The sequence below is a fragment of the Manis javanica genome, chromosome 16, assembly GCF_040802235.1.
Source record: "Manis javanica isolate MJ-LG chromosome 16, MJ_LKY, whole genome shotgun sequence".
NCBI classification, from domain to species: domain Eukaryota; kingdom Metazoa; phylum Chordata; class Mammalia; order Pholidota; family Manidae; genus Manis; species Manis javanica.
Window position 1 is genome coordinate 34,547,068 of NC_133171.1, and position 21,890 is coordinate 34,568,957.

General features: G+C 38.8%; 1 protein-coding gene across 24 annotated transcripts in view; it reads left to right on the forward strand.

The window, feature by feature from the left end:
- DST (dystonin) overlaps positions 1-21,890 on the forward strand; it is a 397,695-nt gene that overhangs the window by 168,328 nt on the left and 207,477 nt on the right. For all 24 annotated transcript variants that reach the window (XM_073224747.1, XM_073224742.1, XM_073224734.1 and 21 more), the window contains one exon: positions 2,428-2,489. In XM_073224747.1, the coding sequence (XP_073080848.1) occupies positions 2,428-2,489 (62 nt within the window). The remainder of the gene's footprint in view (positions 1-2,427; positions 2,490-21,890) is intronic.

Sequence of the window (21,890 nt, forward strand, 5' to 3'; positions counted from 1 at the left end):
TCCCAATTGTTGAGGTTGTGCCAAACCATGTCAGTGTTTGAAAGAGAGGGATCTTACTCAGTACTTAGTTTTAGGCTGGTTGGAAGCCAGACCCTCAGGCAGAAGCTTTTAAAGTGTGCAAATATATACAGTCCTGAGCAACCAGTGTTGTAGTCCCTGCTGGCCTAATGACCAAGCAAATTGGAGGTGTCCTCTTGGTGACCGTTGAAAAAATCAGGGCTCCAGGAAAAACTCTGGGAGGTCCTGGGAGTTGTAGTAAGGCTGAGGGAAGCACGAGGATGGCTTCCCCCAGCCTTTATTCCCTGGGGACACCTCTGTGACCCTTCAGATGTATGGTGAACTTGGAGCCTGTCCCTCGGGCTGATGCTCCTGGACAAGTAAATAGGCCATTTTCAAAGGAAGATTGGGGTTTGCTATAGCCTGCCATCTTTGCTGTGCCCTGGGGTGGCAGTCTTCCGAGAATCTCTGATTGTTTTGGTCCTGTGGAGCCAGTAGTGCAGTTCCCCCTGGCTGCCAGAGCCAGCCGCTGTACCTGGTGAGGACTGTGCTTATCTGCTGGCTTTAGTGGGGCCACGGGGGAACTTGGGGCTGGGGAGAGTCTGAGGGTTTCAGTAGGGCTGTAGAGGAGCCCAGGGCTGGCCTTCTGACTGTGGTGGGTGTGCAGGGGAGCCTGGGGCTGGAGCAAGCCTTCTGGCTGTGGGAGAGCATGGCGGCAGGGCGAGCTCGCTACAGCCAGCAAGGTAGCGGGAATGCTAAGATGGTGCCTACCAGTGGTGCTACTGAAGTGGAGTAAGAGCACGAAGTGGCACCTGCTAGCACCTACGTTCCTGGAGAAATTCCTGTGGACCCCTGTACCTCTGGCAGATGCTTTAAGATTAGCTGATGAATCTCCTCATTTTGTCTAGGCACTTTTAAACGATTGCTTTTGCATTCAGTCCTGGGTTGAGTATGTATATGAGCTAGTGAGGAGCTGACTTCCCATTCCCCACAGCCTTTTGTGTCTCTTAGATGTAGGCCCCGTTCGTTTTCAAAACCACATGTTTTTAGGACTTGTCTCTCCCTTGCAGGTCCCAGAGGTTGGGGTGCCTGATCTGGGCACAAATCCCTTGCTCCTTAAGGAGATGCTCTGTATTTGTGAGATCCCTCCTGACTGTAGGGTTTTGGGAAGGCTCTCTTTAGACTTTTACTCAGTCTCAAGAGAGAATTGACCCATATGTGGCTACATTTGGTCTCTGATTGTTTTGGTCCTGTGGAGCCCAGTAGTGCAGTTCCCCCTGGCTGCCAGAGCCAGCCGCTGTACCTGGTGAGGACTGTGCTTATCTGCTGGCTTTAGTGGGGCCACGGGGGTGAGTTCAGGGCCTTGCGGTACTTCCATCTTGAGCTCAGATCTCTTAACAATGTCCATAAATACTTCTAATCAATAGGACAAACATGCTCAAAGAAACTTTAGTCCCATTAAAATAGTCTAAGAGAGCTCAGGGATGAAGAATTAGGAGGAAAGAGATAAAGAGAGTTGAGACATGACACCCCCAGGGAAAGGATGGAGAGCATGAAACTGTGGTGTGGCCCCCAAAGAAAAGAGAAAGAGCTGTGCTAGATGGAGAAGGAGGGAGGACGGAAACAGGAAAGGGGATTGCTCCTAGAGGCAGGGAGGGAAAAGGTAGTGTCGTTTTGAAAGTCAGCTCTAGATGGAATATTATGATTGTCATCATGTGGTTGGAATATTATGATTCTCTTTTGAAGTACTCATTTGATGAACCAGAACATTAAGGAGAACATTTCTCCTTAAATCGTAAGAAACCTTCCCTCACTCTGCTCTGCACCATGTCTATAGTAACCAGTCCCTGAAGCAACGATTTAGTTGGGCCATTTCCTTTTTTACTAGACATTTTAATATAGGGAATCTAGGAGAGAATAAGGATGGTTAGTAATTAAACCAGAGTCTACTTCAAACCAAAGGATTTGAATGTAAGTCCTGCCTTTTATCACAATTTTGAGCACTGGATAATAGTGGATGAGTCTTTTAACATCTCTGTCTTGGTTTCCTCTTGGTAAGGTGGGAATGACACTATCTACCCTTCTTTTTATGGTTGTGAAGATCAAGTGTGATGCACTATATAGTAAGGTGCTTTGGGAAGTTCAGTGCAAGGGTTCACCTGAGGCCGGATGACGCAGTAGAATATGTAGAAGGCATTTGTTTAATGGAATAATGTTGGCCAATGTGACACTGGGAAGAGACCAGTCTGACAGATATCTCTCAACACTTCCTTACAGGTAGCTGTACATTGCAAAACGTTACCAAGAAAATTCAAATGCACTAGGCAGTCCTTTTTGATTACCTTATTTTGATTCATATGCATAATCACAAAGTCTCCTATTCATAGACTTTACCAATCTTATTTTTTATCTTTTTTTTTTCTCTTCCAGATGAACGGGACAAAGTTCAAAAGAAAACGTTTACAAAATGGATAAATCAGCATCTCATGAAGGTCAGTTTATACTTATTTCATATCTTGGAATTGCTTTGCAGAATTAAAGAATACTTTAATTCATTGTGCAGTAATGGGTTGTACAGCTCTAAGCACACATTTTAAATATCAACTTGAAAGTTTAAATTCTAGAGCATTTCACATGCATTTGGTATGTGGCTTGTGGGTAATGATGGAGGTAGGAAGATAAGTGCCCAGTAATTACAGTGCATTCTGTGACATTAGTAAATGATGCTATTATTGGACTCTGGAAAATTTCAGCAATTTGAGAAAAATGTAAATATTTATATGTTAGATACAGCATGGAAAACTGAGGTTCTCAGTACGATTTTTTTCCTCAAGATTCAAATCAGGTTCTGGCATCAGACTTATGTGGATGGCAGAGGGTTAGATGAGAACAAAGATGGATTTTAGAGACAGAAATCTGGACGTATTTTACTTCTTATACTTAGTATGACTTAGAAATTGGCATTTTGTGTCTACACTGCCATGTGTGTGATGCCATTAATAGTTGCAGTCCCTAAATGAAGATGCGTGTGCCATGGGTTGTTTAGAGAATCCAGAAGAATACACATGTACACAAAGTTGGCATACAATTGCATGGTGGCATTGGATCCCACTGAAGCCCTTCTGCAAACCTCAGCTGAAGAACCTGCAGGCCTTCACAGTGAACTGTTGCTCACTTCCCCCAACCCCAACTTGTATGGACAGTCCTGAAGTTGGAAACAGGGGGATGACTTAAGTCTGTTGTTTGAGACTTGGTAGAGTCTTCTCACACAGAAACGTTATTTTAAACGTGGTTATATTCTTAAGCTATCCTAAAAATCCTATTTAAGCCATCATGTAGCACATAAGTGGTATGAGTAATGTAATAGCATCTAATCATCTTCTTTAAAAACTATTCCTGTTTCAGGGACATATGAGAATTACTGGAGAGGCATTTTAGTCCCCTCTCTCACCACCCAAAATCCTTTCCCCAAATTCTGATGTGTCCTTCACTGAGGCCATGTTATCCACTCCCCAGTTGAAAATCATTTCTGCAAGAAAAACCTCTTCTACTGCTGGGAGCTGTATCCTGTGGTGTGTTTGAGATAAAAGGTTGAGACCCTCTGCTTTATGATGTTTTTGTGAGGAAATGCATGTGAATCCTAATTTACTATTAGAGGCTGACCTTTCTCTGGTTAGCTAATAGAGCAAATTGTCTTTGAAAGAAGAATGTTTCTTAGAAGGTTATCCATCTGTGATATAAAAGCCAAAGATGGAAGGCAGCAAGAGGTCAGGCAGACAGGGAGTTGTGTCCAGGCTTTGCAAATGTATGGTTTGTGTGACCTTAACCTTCTCAGGCCCTCATCTGTTAAATGGTGGTAATGGCAGGTTAGTATGAGGGTTTAAAGGAGGTAATCCATCTAGGCATAAAGCATGATACTTGGCATATTGTGTGAATTGCCTTTGGAACCCTTTTACCAAATCCTTTTTCTTACCTCAAGTACTTTATCTTTAGTTATTCATTTTAACAGAAAGCCGGGGTTTGGGTTCAGAATTTATTGAGTAGGTATTTGGCCTTTTGCCTCCTGTCTTAAGAGTCCTGCCAGCAGGCTGAAGAATTCCTTACTCGAGGTAATCCTTTAGTTGCATGCTAACATTCCCCCGCCCTCGCCCCCCACCGCTGCTCACCCCTCCCTAGTCCCTTAGGGGTTGACCCTGGGGCCAAAAGACCTTTTTACTTTTCTTTTCCTCTTCCCTACATACTCTCCTCACAGAAAGGGAGTCAGTGAAGACTCCTCATACTTGATGATGAATGGCTGGCAATTTTTGGTCCTTAGTCATAATCTTACTTAGATTCACACTTGGAAGGCACTTTTCAAATCCTCTGGTTCATGTCCCTCGTTTAACAGAAGGGGAAACTTGCCTCAGCTGCTTACTGGTAGAACCACACTAGAAGTCAAGAAATGAGAACATGACTTAGAATGAGGATGTGTCTAGTGCTTGATTTCTCTGTGCACTGTGATATGCTGCAAGTCTGCCAGCAGGTTCTCCGTGGCTATGAGATTGTGCTTACTTTTCTCTGCCTAATAGTTCCAGCCATTTGCTAATTATTCCCCATGTTTTAGGAAGTTATGGTTTATGCAGCTGTAAAATAGCGTATACCCAGTGCCTAGGGGATGATTCTGGCACGGTTAATTTTAATGACTGAGGAAAGTAAACATTGTGGGGCTTTTATGAGAGCTGAAATTACTATTACATCCATATGTATAAACATATTTTTCCTTAAAATATTTGGTTAGGGTTTTTTGTACAGCTTTTTCTAGAGAAAAAATTAATATAGCCTTATTTTATATTCATCAGAGCTAGCATTACATTTGTTTAAACTAAACAGACTGTTTAATTAAAACTTGTATTTGTTGGTGAACAGACGTCTCTGCTTTTTTTCCAAATGTATTTAAATTTTAGTGTTCTGGTATTTCAGTTGTATAACTAAGCCTGTCCTTAAAGTGATTGTCCTGGCAAATGTGATTTCCCTTTTGATTCATCCTTCTTCAGAATACTTGTGACAATAAAGTCCAGCTAACACATCTAAGTCTGCTGCCTCTCCAAGTGTCTTCACACACTGAGTGGACCAGAGTATTTACCTTGCAAATTATGGTTTGTAGGCGAATTATTGGTGTCAGTAATGTTTATGTATTATTTTTTAGCATAATTTTAATTATAGTGGTAAAACATGAGCTGGTTGTCATCAAATGTACTTGTGACTTCGGTTAGCTAAATTTCCCCTAGAGAATTACTCTAAAATATAAAATTGCTGCCATCCTTTTATTATCTACAATTATCCTATGTTCATTCTGCCTATGACACTTTATAAACAAGAGGGTCTTATGTCACTATTTAGTTTGTGTTGTTACTGGTCACATTTAAATCTGTCTTGCTATCTAGATATTTATGGGACAAATGATATTCAGAAATGGCACCTAAGATTTAAGTACCTATGATTTAGCTTTTGCCTTGCTGTGCGGGAAAGCAAGAAAGAAGGAAGCCATTTATTTTTTGAAGCACTTTAACAGCTATCAAAGATTGGAAAATTCCTTTTTAGTTGTTCACGTGGACCTAGAATTAGAATTTGAGCCATGACTGAGAGACTGTATTCAGAACGAATACTTTAAAGGGATGAACAATTTTTAGGAAATGTTGCGAGTCTGAGGAAGTCCACATAATCTGCTTTACTTGCCTCGGATCCATTTAATTAACATTTTATAGTGGAGGCATATTCTTCAGCACTGGTTAGCTATACGGCAAGCGTATTCCTTAATATTGTATCTGATATTTGGTCTAAATTTTTATTGATACATAAATGCATTTCGAGAGAAGAGGCCCTGGATTTCAACATTGAGCCACACCCTGTTTGTTAGTGACCTGCTTGGTTACTGCATGGGAGACACCCAACTATCAGATTTTTATCTATGTTCTATCGTGTTTTTGAAAAGCTTATTTTACTCATGGCGCAGATATCCTTCGCCCACGTTGTAACGTCAGTGACTTCATGGCCCCCAGACTGAATCACACTACTATTTATTTTCTGATTTTGTTACGGGAAACAAATGTAAATCCTGAAGCTGTTAATAATATAGTGATAACTTTTAGAAAATAGAAAAAAAGCTCTCTTTTGCTCTGTGTTCTTGACCATTGCATATTTATCTTGAGTGATTTCATATCTGTGGGCACAGATGAGCTAGGAGAATACTTGAAGCAGTGACTTTATAAAGGGCTAATGAGAAATACCTCTTCTGAAATTATAAAGCAGTGTTTTGGTTCTTAAAATCTGCAAATGAGATTTTTTTTTTTTGAAGACCTGGGGACTTCTACAAGTGGATTTAAACAGCTACATCAGACTTACTTGGGAGGCTTGTCAAAATAGTCAAAATAGGTTGCTCGGCCACACCCCAAGAGCTTCTGATTTGCTAGATGTGTTTTGATGTGTATTTATACTTTTTAATCCGAGTCTTTGGAGGGTAAATTATAAATATCATGGCTCTTTACCCCTAAATAATTATATATTTCCCAAGAATAGGGATATCTCTTTCATAACAACAGTTATCAAATTCATAAATTTACATTTGTATATCCAAATTTGTTAGTTGATCTTTTATACCATTTTCTCCCAAGGCAGGGACTGTTCATGGTCAGGTATTACATTTAGTCTTCATGTCCCTTTAATCTGCTTTAAGTGGGAACAATTTTACAGCCTTTTTTATAGACTTTTATGATGTTAACATTTTTGAAGAATACAGAAGAGCGGTTTATATTCAGTGAAGATGAATTAATGGCAAAATTCATTTTGAACTTAAAGTTATCTTATGGTAAGAAGAAAAACTTAATCTTTTTTTATATGAAAGTCATTTAAGCACTTCCAAGTGATTTTAGTGTTTGTTGATAAAATAGGAAACAACTACTTTATCAAACTGTAAGAACACTAAAATTTTACTCAGTAGTTTCATCAGATAACTTTAGTCCCATTTTGTGGTGAATTATACATTTTCTTCTTTTTGATTTCCGTACTCATTCTAACCTATTACTTTCATCACCATCATTATCATTTGTTGAATGCTTATGATTTGCCATATCCTGGACTGGATACATAACACGTGTGACCTGATTTAATCCTTGTTTTGTGAGAAAGTGGAGGTTTAGGGAGGTAAGTTAGCCACTCAGCATGAAATAGCTAGAATGTGTCAAGGGCTGAGATTTGGTCCTGGGCCCTTCTGGCTCTACAAAGAAATGTCATATCACCCCATCATGCCACAGTACAAAGACAGGGAGTTAAGGAGTGATCAAGAAAAAATGAAGGCAGGGAAGTAGGGGGAAAAAAACAATATGCTGGGCTACATTGCCGCTTTACTTAGCTCTAATTTCTCTTGGCATGTCCCTGTGTAATCTATGTCTTTGTGGTTATAGCTTGGCCCCTTTTAATGGCCATAAATTTTTATTTGCATTCTTCTCTAATCAATATACTTTACAGGAATTCAGAGATATAGATTAAAATATACAAAGAAGCCAGGCAGCATTTCCTGAAGGTCATAGTTTTAGCTGGAGGAGGTTACTGACTAAAGCATTTTTGAAGAAGGAAGAAAAAAATTACACTTTGACGAATGGTACTAACATTCCCAAACTGTTGTTCAGGCCTTTACATCAGAAGTGTGCATGTTCTGTGGTAGGAAGACTAAAGCAGACTTGGTTTGTTATTTTCATACTAGACTTTAAACTGCATGAGGACAGAGCTGTGTCTGATTTCTTTACAAATATGACTCAACATTTAAGATTTATGTTGTGGTTTAAGTAGTGTAGTAGAGGAAGGGTTGAAAACTTTTGTGGGGAATGTCTGGTTAAAGGCTCGAAGTGTAGAATTTAGAAGCAAATCAGGTTTTTATAAATGTGAAAAAAGTAGGTGCTTTGGTAGTCTTGACAATTTCCAGATAGTAAGAGTTATACAGATGAGTATGAAATCATTCCTTACAAACAAATGCTAGTTTGGGATTGAGAATTCTGAGTGTCTTCTCATCATGAAGAGTAATAATTTCTTGGTGATAAATTCCTCATCAGTAAAAATGTCCAGAATAATATTGTTTACTTTCAACAGGGCTGTATTGACCTTCAGTGTAGTCAGGACTGTTTTTGAAATACAGTTTAGGAAGTACTCTGTTTTCATTCAGCTAGCTATTTTGTTGTAGATACCAAATACACACATGTAAAACCAATAAAACTTGATGCAGGGCAGCGTGGGATAAAGTGCAGGAATGAGTGGCCAGTATGAGGGTTTTAAGAGATTAGATCCAGCAGACTTGGGGTGGCTTAATAGTCGGGTACTGTGCCGGGGCAGGGAAGTTGACTCATCGCTGGGTTCAGAGGAGGGGTGGGGGGAGGGGGACAGAGAGCCTGAAGTGCTGGACCACTAGGTTTGCTGAAAGGAGGTCTGGTTGGATAGAAAAAGGTGATGCCAGAGAAGAAACAGGTGTGATTGGTTAACCAAGGATGGTGTTAGGAGGATAAGAGTGACATAATATAACTGACATTTTAGGAGGACTTGCATTTTATACACAGGCATTAAGGAACTAAAGTGACTGTATTATGAATTCCATGACGTGACCGACTGTCCGTGCAATAGCTCCCTGTTTGAGTGAACTACAGAGACGTGACTACTGGCTTGCCCCAGGGGACTCTCTTCATCTTTCTCTTTGCTTTGTAGCAGGTACTTGGATGAAGTCAGGGAAGGTCCTTTGATCAGATCTGTAGATGAGAGGAATACTCGCTGCGATAGATCAAAAGAGCTAGAACTGTAGTCATAGCAAGAAGACAAAATAGCAATGTGAAATGTAAAGTTCTGCTCAAAGATGGAAATATCCATGTGTAGGGTACAGAAGGTCTAGGATAGCAGTAGTTCACATGATAAGATCTGGGGGGTTTGCTGACCTCAGATTTACTCCTGTGGTGCACCTGAATGCCATCCCAGGCAGTGTTAACATAATGAGACACACAGCGCTTCTCACTGGTTAGACCACATCCGGAGTATTTTCTTTCAGTTTTCCACAGTGCGTTTTAAGGGGCGGTCCAAGGGAAAGTGTCTAGGTGGCACCATGACGAGGCGGCCTTGGAACCCTCTTGTGGCCGAGGAACGATGGAAACCAGTGGGGAAGTTGGCTTTGAGAAGAAAGGGTTATGGAGAATGGCTGTTTTCAGGTATTGATACAGGAGTGCAGTTTTGGGTTTATTTGATCCAAACAAAATTGCTGAAGAATTTCAAGTTTTAAGATTTAAACTCAATATAAAAAATACCTCTATCTCCAAACATCTTCAGTGCCCAGTAATAGACACTCGATTAAGTGTTTTTTTGATCTGAGGGTCTATTATTAGTTTATTATAGCCACTGTAACAAATTACACTAACGTGGTGACTTACACGGATGAAATCTTTTCGCTCACAGTTCTGGAGGTTGGAAGTCTGAAATCAGTCTTACTGGGCTGGAATCAAGGTGGTTAAAAAAGCCGTGCTCCTGCAGAGCTCAGCTCTAAGGGGAGTCTGCCCCTTGCTTCTCTCAGTTTCTCGTGGCAGCCACCATCCCTGACTTGTCCCACACCACTCTAGTCGGCCTCTGTGGTCACATTGCTTCCCTCTGTTCATGTGTGGGCCATGTTCCCCTTTGCTTCTCTTTTATACGGGATACTTGTGATTGGATTTAGGGCCCATTGAGACAATCCAGGATAATCTCTCCATCACAAATTTCTTAACACATCTGCAAATACTCTTTTCTAAATAAGGTAGCTTTCACAGTTTCCAGGGATTAAGACCTGTTATCATGGGGCCACCATTCAGCCTACAATATAGATGAACAACTAAAACTGATATGTAATCACCGATGGGTTCATGGGACAGGAAATCCCCAGCATTACCAAATTTCCACCAAAATCTTTGGATATTTAGTTAGAGTCTATGAGAGATGGAATAAAAATTATTAGTGTTTTGGTAGGTGGTATCTCAGATACTTTCCAAGACCAAGATTATATACTCAGATGACTCTTTAAGATGATGAGCCATGTGAGATACTAATTAATAGAGATAGACCAGAGATTTGCTTTTATACTTTCAAACTGTTTGGAAATAATTTTAAGCTTTAAAAAGTTGCAAAAATAAAAATAGTAAAAGGAACACTGGTATACTCTTTACCTAGATTGACCTCTTACTAATATTTACCATGTTGCTGTATTATTTCCAACTAAGTTGGACTTGCCTAGGAATTTGGAAACTGTTCTCCATGTAATAGTCATTTGATCTTAATATAATATAGAAGAAATTTATGTGTTGCGAAAAAAAGGAAAGAGGAGTGACTTCAAAGGGAAGCTGTTGACACTGGGAAAACCATTGCATTCTTGTGAAATTGTTGCAATAGATGCCGGATAGCACTGAACTGTTGATAGTAGTGTAGTAGTGTGAACATATTCTGACACTGATATTTGCCTCAAGAATTTCTTATCAAAAATCTTTAAGTATTCTTGTTTGTAATTTTAAAAAATCATGGAAATATACTACTAGTTTTGAAATGAAATTTAGGGAGACCATTACATTATATTATAAAGTCAGTTTTTGATAGTACATGTGTACAGAGTCCTTAACAGATCAAAGAGGCCTGTGTTTCCCTATGTGTTTGAAATATGTTATAATGCTGGCCTTGTTCTCAGGCAAGCCCTCTAGATCTTACATAATGTGTACCCTATTTTACAGATATTGAGAGCTCAAGTCCTGAGATCAAGGAGCCGTAATACAGTAGAGGAAGAAGAACGGTCTCCTTTCCCCATCCCCAAATAGGTTGAAGTTTCAAACCTCACTTCATTTCTGTCCATTCCTTAGAATCACCCTCTTTTTTCCCCAGGGGCCCAGTACATGTGTGTGCCCTCCTAAGACCCTCTCTTCCAGAGTGTTCATGTTCCGTCTTGGACTGCCAGGGCAGCTGGTCTCAGCTCGGGTCTGGAGGACAGCCTGATGGGACAACTGATGGGAACGTGATTCACTGCCGTCCATAGATGATAGAGCATTCTAGCCATCCTGCTGGAAATTCAGACAGATTCAAGAAAAAAAGTCTTTGTGGGTAGGAAGGCCAGCGTGGAAGTAAGCTAATCATGCCTGGAGTCTGCTCCATGGTTAGCTTTCTAAGCTATTCTTACATTTTTCTGGCATTTTCTCTTACTGTATGTGGGGACCCCGGGAGGTGGGACAGTGTGGTGGTCGACAGCAGAGGCTCTGGACTGAGTCCTTGGACTCACATCTTCTCGTGACCTTGAACCTTCCTAAGCTTTCTTTTTTTCTCATCTATAAAACAGAATAGTGCTCTCTTTGTAGACTTTGAAGATCATCAAAAGCATCAGGTGTGTCCTCCTGTCTTCTGTAACAGCGGCAAGTTGCGGTCCTGGTGTTCGCAATTGTATGGGTTTGAGTCAATGCTCCCTGTATGTTGAAAAGAGGAGACTGCCCATAATGTACAGCTGTAGTAGTTTTATAATAATATTGCAGTAATGGAAGTCAGCCAAATGATAAACTCTAAATAAAGGAACGTATTTTTCATGCTGGCCAAGCCCCATATTAATACCATTTTTTCCTCCTAAGGGTATGACAGTTTGAGGTGAGATTCTGTGTTTGGCAGCAGATTGGGTAACTTGTGAGCCATCAGATCACTAGTTGAGTTTAGCTTAGATAAAATAATTCATAGAACAATATAGTCCAGGAGAGCCATAAACATCACATGACACTTCAACTTTCTGCCTGAGCAGAGAATATGGCACTCAATGTTTTATGTAAGGGCATTAGCAGCCTTCCAGTGTAAAACACTTTTAAAAAAACTTCCAGTTTAAAAAACACTAGAAAACAAACAACAGTAACAACAAAAACCCTAGAAAATGCCTTTTTAAATATGCCTGTGAAGCACCTTTGTATAACTGAAGACTTGGGTGAGCCCAGGGATCAGAATAATCCTATGCTCTTACAAAGCCACCCAAATGGTCCAATTAGTTAATGAAAATTTAAAACAGAGACTTGTGGATCCATGAAGCTAGTAAACTTCTACGAACATGTAAAAGTTCAGAGAAAGTTACATGCAAAAGGATGTTCACAGCAACATTAAAAAGGCAAAATAAATACATGTTAAAAAATAAAAAAATTGAAAACCCAATAGTTAAAAATCTCTAAAAGCCAGCACCACTACTGAATTCTTGAAGAATAGTATAAAAATCCCATTTCTTAGATCTATTACAGTTATAGCAGAAAAGTATAGATGCCCTGTTTAGGAATGTTTCCAATAGATCTGGTATCTGCGTTAATGAGTTCTAGTGTTATCTTTCTCTTATCTCACAATTTGTTACTGTTCCCAAATATTTTAAACATCTTTTATTTTACATGAACATAAAAAACTTAAGGGACCATATTTGCTGACACTTAGATATTAGTGAGCATTGTATATAATAAAGCAACTTTTATGTTTCTTCCATGTTGTTATATTCTGAACTTTTATAAATTTAATGTCTGATTACTACTTTTCTTGCTGGATTTTAAAATTAATACTCCAGAGTTGACAAGATCAAATAAAAACTTATATTTTTTTTTGCAGAGGAGCATTTTTTTCAAATCAGGTTCCCAGGAACCATGAGTGTTAGAATATGCCCTGGAGAAAAAGAAAAGGTTTCCATTGCCAAAAGAGTTTGGAAAGCAGCATTAGCTGGTTGAAGAGATTTATGGTCCACATTAGCATATTGAAGTCTGAGAACTTCTGTGGTTAGGAACCCTGTTTAATCCAGTGTTTCACAAATCCACATGGTCATGGATTCCTTTTATCAAAGAATAGCTTATTAACACCCCTTTGGGAAATGCTGCAGGAGAGTTTTAAAGTGACTGCTTTTAAGCAAATGTAATTAATTTTGTGTTAGTTCGAATTGCAGATTTGGACAGGAGCTAGTTAATTTGTTTATCACTGCAGGAATGTTTTCTCACAGCCTTTCATATGGGTCATTGATTTTCTGATTCATGGACAATTTATACTTTGGGTGTACTTGAGTTATAACTGAGCTATTTATTTCTTTCGTTGTCTAAACTTTGCTTACTCTAACTCCCTCCCACTTCTCTTGGGCCAGACCCCCAGATTATATAAAACATATACATTAAAAAAATTTTTTCAGCTTGCCAGTCAAGTACTTCCGTTTCCTTTATTTCATTTGTGATGCAATTTTCATGTCATACAATTCTTTCTCTAACATGTTCTCTTTCAGTTTTTACATTTGAAAGTTTTGAGACTATATATGAGTTGCAGACAGAAAATGAGTTGAGGGAAGTAACCAGAGCTATACAATCTGAGCGTGGGCAACCGTTATGTACAGTATGATCTCAACGTTGTTTATATTATTTTTACTACCTTTCACCTCCCTACCTGTGTATATGTTGAACTGCTTGCCTATATATTTACCTTTACTTTTTTTTTCTTTCCCATTGAAGGATAACTCCTTTAGTCTTAACTATTTTCCAGTTTTTCTGCAAAGAACACGTATTGCTTTTATTATTAGGAAAGAACAAGATGATGTTATTTTGTGAAAACGTACTCTTTTTCCACACAAAACTTGCTATATCAAGGGAAGGCAGTTAGAAAGTTCATTTGCTTTCCAGAGGGGAAGGGTTGATGACTAATGTGCTGCTGGGCCTAACCTAAGGGTATTTGCATTCCAACCAAGACCTCTTGGAAGCTCGGAGTAGGTAGAGGTCTGCCCTGTACCTATGGCCTGAGGGCCAAATATGGTACAGCCCATGAGGTGTAAGAATTATTTTTACATTTTTAGAGAATTGAAAACAAATCAAAAGAAGAATAGTATTTGGGGGCACATGAAAATTACATGAAATTCAAAATTAATTGAATTTTGTAAAATCATATTGAACCCAGCTGTGCCCATTCCTTCATGTCTTTTTCATACCATATGACCCTTAAAGCCAAAAACATTTACTACCTGGCTTTTTACAGGAAAAAATTTTGCCTACCTCATCTCAGGGTAAGGTTTTGTGTGTATTCATGTGGGTGGTGAGGGACGGCCACTGCGTTTCTGCCGAGTCCGCTTCAGGCGGCTTTCCTTTCCCATACGCAAGGCCAGCTGTGGTTCTGTGAATAATTTTATACCATAGCTGCTTTTCTGAATGAGCTTCCCTCCAATTTATGTAACAAAATGGTATTTGAAAAGGCCAGCTCAGTATATTGCCTTACTACTTAGGCAAAATTTTATTTCTGTGGTAATCCTCTTAGAGTTAAACTAGAACCATGGAAGACGTAGCACTGCAGATGTCACTTGAAGTGAGAGTTCAGTAAGTGATGTTGATGTGAAGTGGATGAAATGTTTCTTCTATCACTCAAATCAGATCTGTTTCCTAACTAGAATGTGGCTATTCCATTTGCTTTTTGCTCTCAATGTATACCTTTTTGGTTTAGATTAAAGGTGTTATATAGTGGTTGGCATTGCCAGCTTTATTGTTATAATCATCACTCCTTTTGTGAAATTATTATCTTTGGAAGTATTTTTCAAAAAGAACAGACCATGCCATCTTTTAAAATATATTTCATTTGCATGTCATGACCATGTTGAAACAGTCTAACACCCTCTCCTATAATCTGGATACTATTTTTATTGTTGAATTGTGATGAGTATGAACATTTCCCACGTATAAACATTGCAGCCACTCGATAACTCAAAGGGAGTGTACTTAAAGTATTTTTGGGAACAACTTTTTTGAGATATAATTTACACATCATAAAATTCACTTGTAAGCTATAATTGAACCATTTTTAGTAAGTACGCAGAATTGTGCAGGTATCACCACAGTCTAATTTTAAAACATTTCCATCACCCCCAAAATATCCTTGTGCCTGTTTGCCCTGTCCTCTGCTGTCCCCCTCCAGCCCTATGCAACCAATGATATATTTTCTATCTCAGTAGATTTGCTTTCTCTGGGTATTTCACAAAAAAGGAATCATGTATGTTCTTTTATGTCTGGCTTCTTCCGCTTAGCATAACATCTTTGAGGTTCATCCATGTTGTAGCACGCGTCTTCTTTCCTTCATACTGTCAAGCAGTGTGTCCATGCTATCACTGTATCACATTTTGTTAATTTACCTAACAGTGGACTTGGCATTTGGATTGTTTGCAATTTTTGGCTATTATGAATGATGCTTCTGTAAACATAAACATACAGGTCTTTGTAGGGACATTCATTTCTTTTTGGGTGTTTATCTAGGGGTGAAATTACTGGGTCATATGATAAATCTCATTCAGCATTTTTAAGAAACTGCCGAACTGTTTATACCAGAGTGGTTGCCCTGTTTTCTGTTGCTGCTAGCAAAGTGTAAGGGCTTCACTTTCTCTAACTCCTTGGTAATACTTGTTCTTGTCTTTCTTTTTGACTTGAGCCATCCTAGTGGGTGTGAAAGGCGATTTCATTGTGATTTTGATTTGTATTTCTCTAATGACTAATGATGTGTGTTGAACCTCTTTTCAGGAGTTTAATGCCCATTTGTGTATCTTCTTAGGTGAAATGTCTATTTAGATCTTTGACTGTTTTTAATTGGGTTATATGTCTTCTTATTGTGTTTTCTTTTATCACTTATGCTTTTGGTATTAAATATAAGTATCTTTGCCTAATCCAAAGTCACAAAGATTTACTTCTGTATTTTCATCTAAGAATTGTAGTTTTTAGCACTTACCTTTAAGTCTCTGATCCATATTGAGGAAAAGGTTCAAATTAATCCTTTTGCATGTGGATATTCAGTTTCCTAGCATCATTTGTTGAAAAGATTCAACACCAAATTGCTTTTGTTCTTTTGTCAAAAACTAGTTGACCATAAATGTGTGAGTCTATTTCTGGACTCTCTATTCTGTGTCACTGATACCTATGTCTGTTTTTATTAAAAACATTTTAGTGTGAGATTCATTATTAAGTCTTGAAATTTGATTTATTTGAACAGCTTTATGTCAGTCATTTATCAAACTAATTCAGATGGGTAAAGGGGAAATACTTGAAAGTTTTGGCAAGCAGAAATAGACATTTCCCCCTTGTTAGTCATTCAGCAGCATTTATTTAGCTCAAACTGTGTCATAGGACATGATGCCAGGTACTAACTCTCATAGGTGCCATGAAGGGCCTTGCTAGGAAGCAGCCTGGTGGAATTCATGGGTCTGTTTCCTGAGTTTCTCTTTTCTCCCAGTAAACAGGACAGGCATTTAGGGTCTCAGAGTTGAGGACTTGGCCAAGGTCACAGGCAAAGTAAAAATGACTAATCTTTATTTATTGAACAAATTTTCCTTGAATATCTACTATATGAAAGGTACTGTGCAAAGCACAAGGCATTTACAATGAGGACCTAAAACGGGGGCCCTGTCCTTTTAACGGGGCCTGTGTTCAGGTATATCATGTTCATAAAACTATTCTATAAGGAAAATGATTGGTATCTTGGTATGAACCAAGGAAGATGAGAGTGCAGAAGAGAGAGAGGCATTCTCAGTCCGAGTGACATCAGACCTTGACCTTGAAGGAAAAGTAAGATCTCAATACCCTGAGGAGGAGTGGAAACAGAACAGCAGTTTAGGTAGAAGGAGTACCATGAATACAAGCAGAGAAATACGACAGTGGTGGTTTTGAGAGTGTGACCTCAACGAGGCCGCCAACATTTTGTGCAAATTCTCTTAGCCATTGGGATTGGAAATGACGCTTTACTGTTAGGGCACTGAGATGCCTGCGTCTCTTGCTGTATTACCCACAGCTGTGTCCTGTCATTCACCTTTGGAAATGTGGTCTCTGCTTTTCTGGGTGTTATCTGGTTCATACCTACTCTTTGTGAAACTTGTTAATTTAAAGAGAGGGTGCTCAGAACAGGGGCTGGAGGGAAAATCCCTTCCATTTAGACTTTAGTATGAGGCATAAATGCTGCATCTGATCAGTGACTCTGGTTGTGAATAACTGGGGGGGACCAGCTGTTGAGCATTTGTGGTCTACACATCTCTGTTGAGTCATGGGAATCTGGAATTTAGATTACAATTGAATTGTTTTAAAGGAATTTGAAGAAATAGCATCTCTGAAAGTATTAATCTTTAAATAGAAGGTATTATTCTGTTGTAGAGATACATTTAACATCCACGTATATAATAATCTGTCAAATTTTTTTTTCATTGTATGGTTAATGGAATAAACTTGTCTTTATAATTCCATCTAAACGTACCAGTTTCCTAAATATGTTTTATTTGGGAACCAAATAACAAAAAGTGGTTTTATTTTATATACATCGTGGCACTGGGGACTTGGAGTTTCACCTGGACTTAAGGAAACATTTTGTAGCAGGGAAGGAGTGGTAAGCATTAGCATGGATTGTTGCAGAAGCTGTGCCATCTCATCATGTGGGGGTGTCTTTAAAAATAGTTTCGGTGTTCATCTCCCTGTGACAGTTGTCTTGATCATAATCCTGGGTTATTTCAAAGGTTTAATGAAAAGGATACAAGCAGTTGTTCTCAGTTGTTTATTTGTAAGGATGCGAGAACATGGGCTTATGTTTAAAGAAGGGTGAATTAGTTTGCATATAAATATCAGAGTATCAGTAGTGCTAAAGGCCTTAAAACTGCAAAATACGCTACTGGGAGACTCCTTAGAATTTCCAGTCCTCGAGACGTTGAGTGAGATGAAGCAACAACTGTGTGATTCCTTGTCTTGGGAGCCTCTTGCCCAGTGCTCTGAAAGGGACACCAGGAAATGTCCATGATGGTGTGGCCAGAAGGTACCCGTATGTGCCAGTGTCCTCTCCCTGGAGCTTTATACCGCAGAAAGACTTTACTTCTTGCCTAGAGCTCACCCCTCTCCTGGAGGGCCTTGTTTCCTTCCCAGCCTGGAACCCGACTCATATAACCATTCTAGCAAAGGGCTGACTGTCTGGTTGAGGACTGGCAGAGCCATGCTAGACATCATCCATGAAGTACATGAAGTTACTTTTTGAGGGGTCAGTTGTTTTTTTGATTTTGTTTTTTATGTGTGCTGAGATTGTAGCTGTCTTTTTCTATAAATAGTTATGTTGTAAAAGGTATTTTAAGTGGCACCAAAAAGAGAGAGGACAGTTCTTATTTGAGGTATCCACTGAATTGTTGAATGGCTGTGTAACAGGTCAGGCATTGACACCCTACAGGGCATTTGGTAGAAACCCCAAAGGAGACGATTCAGCTCAGAAGTGTTCAGTTAGCAGGTATCATAACCAGCACTTTCATCAGAATGGCAAAGTAGTTGACATTTTTCCCTATATCCCTTTCCTGGACTCTTCTCTCTGCACTCACCAGCTGCCCATGGTCCTCCCACCACCTCCTCAGTGTTAAGAGTTCTTATTCCAGAATCCTGCCATGCCCTGCATTGCAGTGCCTCCTTCAAACTCTCCTCATCCCCTCCCAAAGTTATCCCATCTTACCACTAACCACGACTAGGCTTTCTTTGAAATTGATAATATTGAGTTGTGTTAAGAAAAAAATCAGTCTGATAAAATGGCTTGGCATTAAGGAGCAAATGACAGGTTGCTCTGTCCCAGGAGCTGTCTTTATTTTCATATAGGAATGAATGTATTTACCCAAGTACGTGTCTAGTTTCTAATAATCTTAACCTGATTTATGACATTGGTATGACCTAAGCAGGAGTCATTAAGTGGGGATTTAGTGAGGAAATACCTATTTTTTACCTACTAGTGAATTTTAGTCATGACTTAAATAAAACTAATTTAACATTAAGAATAATTTTACATGATTTTTTTATTGAAAAATATGCAATGCTGTTTCAGATTTTAGCAAAAGCTAAAATTTGGACATAAAGTAGAACTTGCTTAATATGTTGGTGTTTTTTTCAGGAATTGGCACATATGAGTAGTATGTAGTGCATAGTTATTAAAAGAGTATTCTGTTTAGTTGTCATTATTTGTCTTGTTATTTTATTACAGTGACATTTACATTTATGTCAAAGTTTAATTGCTTTGACTAGCTTATTCATTATTCTTTAGAAGTGTTAAGTGATTTTGCCCCCTAGTTTCCCCAGTTTTTTCTCTTTTGGCCAAGTTATGGGAAGGTGAATGGGGAGAGAGGTGAACCTTAAAATGACTTTGACTGGCAGAAATTCTCAATCATAATTTATGTTGGCCACAGGGATAGTAGTACAGCATAGAGAATATAGTTAATGATTCTGTAACATCTTTCTATATTGACAGATAGAAACCGCAGTAGTGGGGATGAGGATTTAATATGGGTAATTGTTGAACCAATGTGTTGTATACTTGAAACCAATATAAGATTGTATATCAAAAATACTTAAAAAAAAATCTTGAAAAAATAAAATAGTCACATCTAAAAAAAATGACAGTGATTGGTTCCTTCTTTCTTCCATATATTATTATTGAAAACTTCTTTTGCTAGAGTAGCACTTTCCATGATTTTTTTTGCAGTGACAAAAGGTTTAAAGAAGATCTATATAAGTTAGGAGCTTAGGAGGATATTTGAAACCCTTTTAAAAGGTGAGTCTCATATCCTCCTGCCAAATATCACTGACTTTTACTCTCAATGACAGTCTCACTTAAAATGTGCTTCCCCTGCTTTTAAAGATTGGTGCTCATTTGTTTGATGTTGTAGCATGCAGGTTGACTGGGTTGCATCTTTAATAAAAATGAGCTCCAGAGAACAGTGGACAAAAAAAGTTAATGTGCAGAGTAATTGAGTTTTTGATTTATTATTTTCTTTTAGTTTGTTGTTTGTTACTGCTCAACACCAGGACCCATACAGCTCTGCCAAGGATAAAAGATCTGCAGTGGAAAACATGCAAAAATAATTTAGTGTCTGTCTCCCTGTTGACCAAAGGGAAGAGCTATAAGGGGAAGCAGGCTCAGCCAAACCAAGGCAGAAGCCGCCACCCGAATGCAGGCACTTTGGCACAGCAGAGGGTTACATGCTTTAAAACCAAAACAGACTGAAGCAGCTTTTTGGAAAGGTTCCTGTGACTGAAGTGAATTTGTACTGTAAAGAATATAAAAAATACCTGGAAGAAATCGTGGCTAAAATGCCCCCAAATCTTAAAGTGTGTGTCTGCAATAGAAATGCTTTGATCTTATTTAACTATTTATAGTTCCACCTTGTAGTGAAAGACTAGAGAAGACCTTTTTGTTTTTGTTTGTTTAAATGATTGTAGATTGTTAACCCAAAAGCTTAAAGAGAATTTTTTTGTCAAAGAACTGATCAGGTCCAATAAGAAGTAAACACTTTGTACTGCCTGAAACCAACATCGATTTGCTTAAATCTTTTCATTAATACCTTAAGCTATATGATAAATATCTGTTTTATGGTTTAAGAATACAGTAAAGGTGATGGATTATGTGTGGCTTTAATGCTGACCTAACATATTGCCATCCACCTTTTTATTACATCATATAAAGATATTCCCTCATTTTACATACCTGCACCAGTTTAGAATTTATGGTAAGTTAGGTCACATCTGAACTATAGTTCTATTCTTTCACAAGTTGTGAAGAAATGGTGCTGAAATAAGTAATAAAATTGGTAATAAAACTGCAAGTAAGGCATCTACCTAAGAGATCATGTTATTTGTCAGCATTTCTGTGTATTTTTAAAATACCTGATTGATTAGATATTGATAGATTATTTTTATTTATTTTTTGGCGTAAGCCTACGAAGGGGTTCTCCCAAGAGAATGGTAGCTTATTTTTCATGAGTGTATTTGTTTGAAGTAAAAAAATTGCATTGATAAAACATTTAAATTCATGGTTTTCCCTGAAGCTGACTGTCCCCCTTCTCTTCATGCCATTAGTACAAGGCTGGTGGCGATCTCATCTAGGACAAGCACCTTTTCTTATTTATGTTCCTTTTTAAAGATAGCAGTTGTTTTCCAGAATACTGTATCCTTTAGATGTAGGGCTGCTTGAAGAGAGGACGTGCATCCGGCTGTCGCTGCTGTTTTTGCTCCTCGCCGCTGTGCTTCTTGCCCAGGGAACACGGACTTAATGCCCCCTCTCTTTGCTTTTCTGAGGGACCTTCCCTCCCGTATTGCATACAGATTGGCCCCTTGGCTTTATCTGTGATATGAGTTTGCTCAAGATAATAGTTTACCAGGAAACTTTCATACTGCTGGAGATACTGTGCCCTTGTTTGCTTAAATGCCTGCAGTGGTTCTCTTTGCTTTGGGAAAGTCTCCTTAAAATGGTAGGCAGACCACCTTTCCTACCGCACCTGCTGCCTCGCATTTCGCCGATTTCACAGACTGCCTTCCGTCCTTGGAGCTACCACTCAGTTGCATACATCCTTGCCTTTTTTTTCTTTGTTCTTGTTTTTCTCTCTCATTGGAACCTTCCTTTCTCTGCTGGGAGGACTTCTTCCACAGACTTGGTTAAAGCCTCTCTCTGAATTGCTGTCGCTGCAGACTGCGGGCTTCAAGAGGTAGCACTCCCTTCCCTCATCATTGTACCCTTGGACTAAGTGAGTATCCGTGGCATATGATGGATACTCAAAATGATTTAGTGACCTGGATTGAACTGCATGGGAACAATACCTTTAAATACGAGAAGTAATATTTTTGTAGAGTTTGTCTAGATTAACATCAACCACTACTTGAACATGGCAGTATTACACAAACAACTATGTAATGATCTTAAAAGTTAAATTTGATTTAGCCCACATAAAACCAAACAATTACAAGTGAAAATGAAATGTTTACAGTATTTTTGATCAGGTAAGCCATTGAGATGATACAGGCCTGGCATGCTCTATTCTCTCTCAAAAATAAATTTGAAATGCTGCCTGTCAGTATCACCAGCACCTTATT